The 12,138-nt window shown below is 41.0% G+C and overlaps 1 protein-coding gene across 1 annotated transcript; it reads right to left on the reverse strand.

The window, feature by feature from the left end:
* Positions 1–274: 274 nt before the first annotated feature.
* CAPZA1 (capping actin protein of muscle Z-line subunit alpha 1) lies at positions 275–12,129 on the reverse strand. The gene is made up of 10 exons (XM_075776027.1): positions 11,975–12,129; positions 7,234–7,297; positions 6,921–6,972; positions 6,015–6,078; positions 4,591–4,797; positions 4,097–4,176; positions 3,594–3,672; positions 3,027–3,098; positions 2,370–2,432; positions 275–1,810 (listed from the first exon to the last, which is right to left on the reverse strand). The coding sequence occupies exons 1-10, from the start codon at positions 12,011–12,013 to the stop codon at positions 1,670–1,672; spliced, it is 861 nt and encodes a 286-aa protein (XP_075632142.1). The 5' UTR covers positions 12,014–12,129; the 3' UTR covers positions 275–1,669.
* Positions 12,130–12,138: the final 9 nt, after the last annotated feature.

Here is a 12,138-nt window from a genome sequence, read left to right on the forward strand (position 1 = left end):
GCCGAGTAGAAGAGGCGAGGTAGGTGTTAGAGTAAGACCCGGACGATGAGCGGAATAACCTTGTCTGCTGTTTTCCCTGGGCGAAGCGCTTCATTAGAGCTGCGTGACTGTAATTTGAAAGTTCTTTGGCCTCCAGTTCCCTGGTCTCTGGACAAGGTTGGGAGCATCACCCGTGGGCTTGCAATACCACGCCTGCTCTCGGGGTGTGACCTGTAGATCTGCCTTCAGCAGGAGTTAACAGAAGCGAGACCATGAAAGAACAGACACAAACTGCTTTAAAACAAAGACCGGTGTATTTCTACGCGACTATTCGATACAGAGGATGCCTGTAGGATGAATGGTCAGTCTCAACAGCAAATACAAATATATTTTATTTAGACAAAACTTCTCACAAAGGATAGACACGCTTGTTTTGTGGAATTACTGTACCTGAAGTGTACTGCACAGGCAGCCCAATCCCTCTCTTCCCAATCCCTTGCTTCATGTATTTAAAAACAGGAAGACACCAGCCAGTTTAAAAACCAGAACCTGCAAGAAGGCCCAGTGATAATCACGTGCAAAGAAAGCAAAGTGAGTTCACCAAAGGGGTTTCACTTTGCAGCGCATCCATGTTCTGAATTCTGACTGAGAGAAGGCAATCGCATGCCTCTTCATCCTCCCCTCAGGACTGCAATTTTTGATTTGCAAGAAAAACAAAGTCACATAGAGCAAGCATTGAGAGCAATGAAAAGATTAATTCCAAAATCTCCTTTAAGTATGACAAAAACTGGCCACAATTGAGACAAAATGGAGAGGGTTTTTCTCTCACTTTGGTGCAAGTTTATTTATTTTGTACACTATCCATCCATACACCTGTGATACAAATTCTATGAACCTGCCACAAAGCATTAAAGCACAACATACCTATTATTCCATAGACATTTGCATTTTTAATCACCATCCAGCCTACATGGATCAGCAGTGACTCAACACAGAAACTTGTAGTTCTGTAAAAATGCAGATGTCCGATAACCGTACATATGTGAGGGAAGGGAGAGCAAAAAAATGTTCACTTTTAAGGGAACATGGCTCAAATCTTCAGATTAAAAAAATTACGTCCCTGGAAGAGCTAGCTGTGTAGGGATTTCTGTAAAGGATCTTGTAAACTCATTTTATACAGTAAAATCTAAGCCTGCAGGCTTTTTGCTTTGTAGAGGTCAGTAATAAGGATATATGAAGACTTACTGTCTTTTGCATTTATTCTATCTTGCAGCATAGCGCCTTGAGCTGTTGGCAGGTTTGACAAACTTACTGGAGTACCTGGCGTGCTGTATATGGGTAAGGGGAATGCTCTGCACCCTCAGCTGTGTTTGCAATAGGGCTTTTCCAGCTAGGAAGTTTTCCAACCGGTACAATCAGTGACTGAAAACTGCTATACTTCTGAACCATGAATGTGGCTTCATTAAAATGACCTACCAGTAAATGCAGTCACAATAGGAAGTTTATGCGGCAAGAAACACAGAACACAAAGACAACGCTATTTGTTCCACAGTTCTCTCTGAGGCTAGAAAACCTGTTAACTTTGAAAGCCCTAGAAAAATGCTGCACTGGTTTAGAAACCATCTACTTGGCATAGGACCACATTTGTTTTTTTGCACACAAACATTTTGTAAATCTCCTTATTTCCGCATTAAGCATTCTGCATTTCTTTGCCAATCTTGTAGCTGAGGATTTTGTTCCAGTCGATCTTGGTGCGGGTGACGGGTAGCTGCCGGCGTAAGGCTTTGAAAGTGGTGTCTGACATAGTCTGGTAGTTCTCACTGATTGCTGTCTGCAACGGCAAGTAGATTCAGTTACGGCACTAAGAAGATACTCTGAGAAAGCATGACTCGGTGTTAAAGCCACAAACCCCTTTCTGCAAGGTGAAGGCACGCTATTAACTAATTAATAACGCAGTCACCACTCTGTGTGCAAGTAAAAGGGTTTTGATTAATCTTCCCCTGTGAATGTAGCAGTGTCTCCTTAGGTGTTTCACTGACTTGTCTGCAGCGAGCCTCCTGGCACAGAGGCTGGGACAATGTAAAAAGCTGTCCAACAGATTTCCTCTTCAGTATTTTTAACTGTCACAGAGGAAAATATTTAGACTCACCCACTCCCCTTCCATGCTTGTTCCAGGCACCATTTGTAACCCTTTAAAGTCACTATATGATTATTAATTCCATATAGTTTTACAACTATATTCTTTAAGCAAATACTACTGTCCTTTTCTATGTAATTCTTGCAGTCAATACCAGATTCAGCCAGAAACAGAGGTCAATTTTCCGTGTTTCCATTAACTGTAAATGGACACTGATAGGATTCCACATTTATTTAACAACCACTGATCTTACCTGGTACTCATTTTCTGCATTTTCTATTATCTTAATAAATTCCTTAGCTGTCTGGACATCACTCTACAAAGGGAAAAAAATAAATTTTTGTATGTTTAAGAGCAACTTGCAACAGCTACACAATTGATTTCTGAGAACAGATAAAGTGGCTAACATGGCAGGTTGCATAGCTGGGTTCCTTTCGCTAGGGATGTCTCTGGGAGGTTCAAGATAGAGCTGTGTGTTGGCTACAGCTTGTGCTCCAAACTGAAACAGGACTGCACCCTAGTGAGCACAAAGGAAGTAGACCTTCATGGTATAGATAGAGATTTTGTGACTGCTCCCTCTACTGTACTACAGGACTTGTTATTTTCCCTTAGTACACTGCTCTTGCTGTTCGCTTCCCTTGCGCAGAGATGGAAAAGCGTATTCTGCCCTCTTTCACTGAAACTCCTAAGATAAGCTTTCCAACAGAGACTGTACTTTCTAATACAGTCTAATTTTAAGCAACTGAGAATCTGGGTTTCCCATGTAACTCTAAACACTACAACTACACTGGCTAGTCACCCTAAAATTACATTAAAGTCAAGAGAATGTAGTTATAGAAGTGCATGCTTCACAAGATGTTTAAGAAATAAAATAGCTGCTTTATCATAACAAATATTTTAGCATACTTACTGAAACTGGTATGGAGTCCTGGATATCTTTATGACTAACCAGCTGAACATTGCCATCTTCATAATAATGAACCTGAACGAAGAGACAAAACGCAGGTTATCATTAACACTCACTTAATAATCCCTAGAGCCCCCAAATGCTACTAGAGTGGCACAACAGCACTGTTGTGCCAGTCTTCTCTGCTTACGTGGAGACTAAAAGCAGGATGGATTTTCTAAAAGGTTTCATTCTTTGTCAAGACTGTTCAAGATTATGTTAATGCAGTAAACGCCTAGAGTTGAAATAAGAGCAATTATAAAAGAATTCATGGTATAGGTTTTAGCCCTATACAGTGAAGCAGACTTGGAGGCATATAGGGTAATGCTATATAATAAGCCACAGGCCAGATTGTAGATGATGTCCAAAACACTAGTTTTAAGAATTAATTTCTTGAATTGTATAGTTTAACAGCATCCTGACTTGAGAAGGACATCTCTGCTGTATTTCAGCATCTCATTCTGAGTTGAATGCACATGTAAGAGAAGCACAACATGGCTTCTCCTGCCATTGCCAGAAAAAGTGACTCACCTGGATTTTGAGCACTGCAGCCACTTGAGCTGTTGGTGGTGTGATGGTAAACTTCCATTCTGATCTCCAGCGACCATTCCTAAAAACAATCAAAGCATGAAAACTATTTCCAAAAAGCTCTAACTACAGAAAGAACCAAACTAACAAAAGTTGTTTCTGCTGTCGTCTTATGACCGATATTACAGTGCCTTACATGGCATTGAATTAAATTCCTGAAGCACAGCTGAATATAACCAGCTTCAGTACGGACTAGCTCCAGCGTGCCTGTGCTCTGGAACATGTAAGAGGGTTTCTGTCTAGCTCTGCTAACGCCTTTCTCTCTGGATAGGTCACTGAGCCACACTGAAGGCTTTAGGGAAGTGCAAGGAAAACACACTACAGCATGAGCAGCAGAACTTCTTGGGAAGCCCAAGACTACTTGCCCTTCAGACTGTGTCAGAAGACAGGGGATGGGTTTGAGGACCAATAAAGGAAGAAAAGACATTATGTTGAAATAGTCTTACCAGAAGTTTTTGGGCTGGAACTGGTGGCTCTCAATACAGGCAATAATTGTCTGCTGCCCATCTATAGATTTACCATAAACCTGTATTTAGAAAAAGAGTTAAAAAGGCCCAAGAACTGAAGAAAGCCATTCTTAATTTCTGTTCTCAGCAGCATTGTGGAGGCTTGCTACTGTGGTATCTCACTGGCAACATGCACCACAAATGACATTGCCCAACACCTCCATTTGCACATATGTGCAAATGATGCCTCCCTTTTTATTAACTGCAGGCATTGAGGTGCTTGGCAGTCACAGCGATGAAAAGTAGTATCTAATACATCTTTACTATCACGTGCATACCAAGATATTTGCACCCTCTTTGGAAATTATCCCAAAGTTAGCAAAATGGCTAGTGAGGATGGAGAATTCAAACAGCACTGCCCAGCCCAAAGTCCACTCAAGGGACTGACTGGCAGGGAGCAGTGACCTCTCAGTGAAACAAGACAGATACTCAACAGTACAGAAGCCATTGGGGTAATGGTCTTTCACGTAAGCTCTCAGTGCACTGTCACAGGCATCTCTCCACTGTTTTAAAGCTGATTCCGTGTCCTCGGGCTGGGGGTCACTTGCTTCTTTTCTTAAATGATCAAACTTAAAGGAAAGTTTGTTTCTTGGGTCTAAAAATCTGCCATTGCCCAGATCACCATGTTCTGTGATTAAGACCTGTAAAATAAGTTGAAATTAAGATACGCTTATGCTGCTGTAACTGTGCTGTTTTGTGGTTTTCACTATTTGAATACATACCAATGTTTCAACAGATTACTTCATTGAGCTATATCACAGAAAGAAACAAGGATTTTTCAGTCATAATTTCAACTAAGAGTAGTTGTAGGGAGGTTGTAGGTAAACTTTCTGCTCTTCACAGTAATACTGCACTTAGTCTTCTGTCCCAGAAATGGCAGTATTATAATAACGTATATATTTAGTGTAACATAACACTACAAAGAGGTGGGTTTGCTTTTAAAGGTACGTTTGCTGTTTTCCTTCCCCATTTCTAAAGGAAATAAAGAATTTTACTCTGGAATTTACCATTTATTATCATGCTCCATGTTGCAATAGCTCCCCTTCTAGTCAAGAAGGGTATACAGATGTGGCTGCTTCCACAAACTAAAGTACACAGCAAAGCAGTACTGTACCTTCCTTCTCCTTTGCCTTATTCACCATAATTCTCTAGCATCCCAAACTTTTTTTTTTTCTCAGGTTGTACTCTAACTTTCTCTTGTCAAAGTTACTTCTATGGACAGCCCTCTTACAAATATCTGCCTCCCATGAACATATCTGGGACACCAGCAAAGCTAGGTCAGTACTTGGCTCAGAGAATAGAACAGATGGTCAGGCCAGCTTTCTATCTCCTGAAGGACTTGCTGCTTGTTCTCCAAAGAAAAAATAATAATTTTGCTGGCATAGACTGGATAGTATTAGATTGAGATAATCAAAGATACAATATGGCTTTTAGGGTCGCTGGGAATGGATTAAAAATAATAATAAAAAACCCCAAACCAAACAACCTATTAAAAATCTACTACCGATTGTCAGTGGGAACTATAAGCAGGTAGCAACATAAGGATTCATAAGTGAGCTTTAAATAAACAGTAATCTTTAATCATTCCTACTCTAAGTAGAACTCCAATGACTTCAGCATGGAGCTTTACTTAAGGAACAATGAATTAGAGTTACTAGGTAGTATCAGACAAAACTTTAAGAGAACATTTCACCTATGCTGCCTCTGTAAGAACAAAAGTTTGGTAATGTAATGACGTGGGGGGGAAGGAGGAGAGGTGATAACTTGTGAGTAGAATGAAACTAGTCAGTATCTTGTTGTTTTTATTGTTTTTGCACAGTGTAGTAATACAAACATCAAGTGTAAAAAGTTTTCTTACCTGATCATCATACCCTTCTATCTTCACCGGAGTGAACTGATCCATGTTATACTGTGCAAATGCACTGTGAAAAGAACATGAACTTTAGCTGTACATGCACATTCATTTTGACTCAAGAATAAGCACATGGTGATATTTATATTACAGAAAATTTCAACTTAATTTGGCAAATAATACACAAAAGCACTCAAAGGATTTTTCAATACCTTTTATTGACGATAGCTATAAAAACCCAGGTCTAAAGCCAGGTTTATTTAGTGATGACCAGGAAAGTACAGAGTTCAAAGGTAGAACAGCAGGCAGCCTGGGGGAATATGAGCAAGCCAAGGCAAAACAGGAACACCTCAGCTACAATTGAGACAGCAGCAAGGTAAACAAATGAGTAGACTATTATTTACAACAATTTTCTTATGTAAAGACCTGCTGACTGACATGTCACCTAGCTTGAAGTAAAATCTTAACATCAAAAAGCTTGTATGCATAACCTTTAAGCACCTACTGATGAGCCTGTGCAAGTAAACAAGCTATTTTAAAAGGTTTTTCTTATTTTTTTTTTGAGTGCAGTTCTTTTTCTAAACTTTGGCTAAGGATTACTAAGTATTTTAGGCTTGACTTGCTTTACAAATCATGCTTCAACAAGATCAGACATTCCCACTGCTGCAGTTAAACTTCTTGGCAGAGTGCCTTCCTGTCAGTTTTACACGGCCTCTACAGCACAAATTCCAATTTAGGGCTTTTAAAAAGAATCACCCATGCCTTCCATTATGTATTTTGCTGGGGGGGATAAGGAATTACAGAAAATTGCTCTCAATACAAATGGCTTGCTTTGTCACAGAATGATGGGTGTAAGAAAACAAATGCGTGACTGATGGTAATTTGACTTGTGTTTGAAATATTAGTACTTACTGTGCTGCTCCTTCCCTGAGAAGATTGTCATTGTTAAGCAATAACCGGACATCTGGAGAAGAGAGTGTTCAGGTAGGTTATTGGATTTTTTGATCAAATGTTTCTCTTTATGCATTTCACTTTCAACTGTACAAATGCAAACATTAAAATGATTAAATCATTTCATTAAGCACATGTAGTCACAGAATGAGAGCATGCTTTTCCCTCACCACTTCTTAACCTTAAAAGCAGTATATTGTGACACAGCCGTAGACTCTTACAATAGATGAAACATGAAGAAAACACCACTGATCATTTTTCCTTATTTACTTACCATTGAATACTTCATTAAATTCTCCAGGGGGTGCATGAGTGATGAATTTTGCAGCTATACGCACCTACAATGAAGCAGAAAAGTAATTAAACTAAACACAATTTACTGAGTTCATACATACTGCAACCTGCACTGAAGCAATTCACCAACAAAACCAACTCTGACAGTCATAGAAAGCGCCAGATTTACGGAGAAATCTAGGCATACATTGTCAAAATGGAAATAGTCTCACAAGACTCAGTGTAACCGAGCAGAAGAATTCCACGTGTAATCAGGAAGAAGTGCAAACTTCACATGAGCACCTGTAAAAACGTGAACTGTTCAATCTGCATAGTACTAATCTATTCAATGAATATGAATGCTGCCCAGCCATCCTTCTTGGTGACATTCCTAAACAATGTTTTTTCCTGATGCTTGCTAGTAATCAGAAACCTAAATGCCAAGGTATATAAAGAATAAGAAACAGCTGCAGTAAAAGTGACACTGTAACTAGATGGTAACCTACAGCACAACCACATCCCTAAGGAGTGTCTGACATATGTTGCAAGACACTGTTATTCCCTGTGATGCAACTTGTTTGTTGCCGATGAGTGGAGTGGCTGAAGGAGATGCCGCTGCTTCACAGCAAACAGCGTGTGAAGGGTGAGAGGTTGATCCCTCTAGAAATGGAGCAGTAAATCAATTACATCAACTGCCATGGGACTGCTTCCAGAGTTAATTATGCCTCACAGACTTTGAAAAGCCACTGATGTGCTCAGAGCACAGAAGGCGGTATGGAGAGACAGAGTGAAAAGCTGGGAACTGACAAAAATGGGGGTGATGGAAAGTGCCAAAATGAACCCAGGAAGTCAGACAGAACCTCCAAATGAAACCATCCAAATTTCAGCAGGGGATTTACTTTTTTCCCCCCCTTGATTCTCTAATGCTGCCCTGGTTACTTCTAACCCTGAGCAGCAGACACACCACCTGTGCCATTCTGTGGCATGTTACTCCTCTCATCTTGGAAGTAGTATTTTATTGGAAACTGTACTGCAGTCCAGACATGAAGTGTCACGGTAGTGGAAGAATTCGGGCACAAAAATACCTGAATGTCTGCAAACTTTGAAGCTACAGAAGAAAAACCCATTCTCTTCTAAAAAGTAATAAAACTGCACTGTGTTCTGAAATCCAATGTACATGTCTTGGATTGTTAGAATTTAGGGGGTCTAGGTATTGATTCTGTTGAAATTAGTAAGAATTTATGGTTTTCATAATCAAATCTTTTATGGTTTTTACAGGACCAAAGGGAATCGAATCATCTTGGAAGACTTGAAACAGGAAATGTCACAAAATTAAACCTCTCCCTTAGAATAATAAAAACGTCACACTTCTTCCAATAAGCACAGCTAACAAAGCTGTGCAATAAGCCTTTCTTGCTCAACTAGACATTTATTGAAGATGACTGCAGAACAATGCTCATTACAACTCTGATTACTTTTTCTACTTTTCATTTTGAGCAGTAAACCAAAGAACTACTTCAGCTGAATTACTGCCAGAGCTGGAAGTAACTTGCTTCTCTCAACAGTCTTCCTCGTTTTAATTAGAAATCGTTGTTTGTATTGTTTGCCGCATAATGATTTAAAGCAAGCCATGGAAGGAAGTAAACACCTTTCCAAACAAAGGGTATACTGCCTTATTCCAACAGTATCAAGTAACAACTCTGCCTTAAATGGATTGAGCTTCAGATAAAAATAGATCGTTTTCCCAATTAGCATCTATTTAAAAAAATACGTTCTTTATGCCTTTAATTACACAATGTAAACGGAAAACTAAAAAGTCTGTAACTTGTGTAATTGATACAATACAGAATGTCAAACCACTTTTTCCTAATTTTCTGCTTTTCAGATAAGGTTGGTAAGTATACAGCAATCCTAAAACTAGCTCTGTCTGAAAATGTTCACTATTTAAAGAACTGTAATTAGGATACATTGCTGCCATAACCTTGTTAGATTTCACTATCAGAAACTTGGGATGGTGATGAAGATAACCTAACAGTAATTAAGAGGGACACTGCTGCTTCATATCCTCTGTGGACTTTCCTGAGAGCCAGCCCTAAATGGCTGAAAAGACTTCTGAAATGACACCATGTGCTACTCTAAGAAAGTGCAAGAGTAAGCACTACTACAGGCATATCGCTGTGCTAAAGCGCTTACAATTACGTACCACTTCATGCCGCGATGCCTCTCAGTGGGAGGATTGCACCAGAATACATCCTGCAATTTAACTCCCCAGATGAACAGATTTCCTTTTATAAGGTGTTTCAACAGATGGAAGAATAAGGCCTCTAAAAAGCTGTAACATTTAGTATCTTATAAATTCATCCAACAATATTGTGGCTGCAGAATTGTACGGTACATGGAACCCTCATAAAAGGGACCATTTTTAATAGGCTTTTAGGTCAATGGGTTCTCGTTAACAGATCCTTGTGAAAAAACCCAAACAAATATTACAGGAGAGATTTTTACAGTCTTCCACTTGGAAGGGTGAACAAAATTAAATCCACACAGAAGGGATTCTGCATTTCAATCAAATGCTATCACAAAGCCAGCCATAAACAAGAAACACTGCAACCATGTTCATTTTTATGAAGTATCCCTAGCCCTGCCTCTCCTGTGGAGCAATAAAATGCAAAGCCTTTAACTCAAGCTATTGAAATCAGGAGTGGAGTGCAGGAAACCGGCTGCAGGGTAATTAATTCTAAATGTCAAGCATTTGAGTTGCTGTTGGTTTTTAGAGTTGATTTGTTTCAAAGTGGTGTCAGCAAAGTGGCAGGATGTTCGTTTGCAGAAGCACGAAAATAAGACTTTCTGCAAACTGACCTACTTCCTGGCCATCACTGCCATTTCAGGTAGCTCGCAGCACACTAGCAAAACGAACTTCCTGTTTCTAAAATGGGGAAAGTGTCTGAGAGGGAAGCTGCTCAACCATTAGTTTAAGCTGGTAAAATGGAGGCAGAATGAACTGAAATAGACAACAGAGAACATTGCACTAGACCTTAAACTAAAATGAATCCCTTAGCTTACCTAAAATATGCCTATAGAGAATAAAGAAGTGATGTTTGGGCGGGTGGAATGAATTAATTTTGTTGCTCTGTTGATTTTTTTCATTTCTTTGTTTTATTTTAAAGCACTGGTAAACTCAGACTTAAAAAAGGAAGTTCTAGACCTGAGTGGTTATAAAATGGATACTAATCTTAACTGCATGATTCTTTTTCAGATCCTCACCCACGATTATCCTTTTCTACCTGTGCTGGGCATGGAGCTACTTTACATTGAATCGAGGTTGCCTACATGAAGTAGAACATAGGCTCCAATTTCAAGCAAAATCCCATCTACTCCGCCAAACAAAGTACTTGGGCACACGCAGATCTGCATGGCCTCTTCTTGAAGGACAAGTCTTCTCCACAAGTGCTTTGAAAGAACTGGAGACTCCAGGTGAATGCAGCGGGAGAAAAATGCCTAGTGACCCCAGGTTCTTGCAACACTGACTCTCATCCTCAGACTCAGCCTAAGTGCAGGCTACAAACAGGGACTACACTTCTCCTTCCAGCTCTGTTACGGACTTACTAGATTACCGATTTACTTCACCTCCTTTGCTCTCAAACCTGTACCACTATTAACTGCCAACGTGATAGAGCTTTATTTGTGTTTTAGTTTTCCCATCAACTGTAACAATGCCTTTGATTTTAGACGTTCAAATGAAATTTAGCCAAATGACAGAGTAAACTGGTTTATACAGCACTAGGTAGATTTCAGTAATGTGCTCAAGACTGTATGAATTCTGTTCTGGAATATTAATTTCAAACAACACTCATGTAATCGAAAATATTAACTAAAGGATGAACCGCACCTTTAAAGCTCTGTCTGCTTGTTTCACAATGATTGTCGCTGTAACGATGCTGAAATTGGCTGTTTGAGAGAAAAATGAAAGCAAGCTCCAAACTCTAGGACCCTTAAAGATCTGTAAGCCTTAATGCCTCACTTCAGAAAAAGCTACGCATAATATTTTTATGATGTAAGGAGGAGTAGCGGTGGATTTTTAACTACCGTTTGTAGGTATCTAGTGTCTACAGACTTGCAGAAAATGCTACCTGCTTGTTACATGAAACTCAGCGCTGCTTGTAAGACTGTCATTTTCCCACATTCCTATGCAAGAGAAACAATCTGTTCATTTCTTCATTTCCTAAAAAAAATATGGCTTGATTTGCTTCTGCTTAGTCCCTTCCACCCAGTATAATTTGTAGAATCTACATCAAAGTCGCTGTCAGCAGCTAGGGCAAGCAGAAAACGTGAAAACACGCTCTGAAGGTGTTTTGGACCGGAGTAGGTTTCCCAGCACCTTTTAAAGATGCTGCTAAATTTGTTAGCCTGGGAAGAGAAAGCCGAAGAGCAAAACCTGTATTTTCACGTACAAAGACGCGCCGAGGCAGCTCAGCTGCACCCAGGCAATAAGGAAATCGAAATGCAAAGCGTTGCGTTGATAAGTAACCGCTGATCCCTGGCCGGCGGCCTCTCACCCGGGCAGCGGCGGCCTGGCCGGTCTGGGGGGGCCCGCCCGCCCCCGGGAGGCGAGGCCAGGCCTCAGGCCGACCCGCCGGCACCGGGTGAGCCGAGCCTTCCCTCCGCCCCCCGCCCGCTGCCTTCCCGCAGGTGCTGCGGGGACAGGGGTGCCAGCCCACACGGAGGTCCAGCCCGCTCCCTACCTTCTCCTCATCCGACACCCGGTCCTCGAAGTCCGCCATTTTGGCAGCTCTGGGCCCGGCCCGGCCCCGCGCGGAGCATGCCGGGAGCGGCCGACTGGGCGCCGCCGCTGGGCTGGGCCGGAAGCGCGGCCAGCGCCATGTCGGCTGTGGGCAGACGCCGGGCG

This window comes from Balearica regulorum, chromosome 25, assembly GCF_011004875.1.
Source record: "Balearica regulorum gibbericeps isolate bBalReg1 chromosome 25, bBalReg1.pri, whole genome shotgun sequence".
Lineage (NCBI taxonomy): Eukaryota > Metazoa > Chordata > Aves > Gruiformes > Gruidae > Balearica > Balearica regulorum.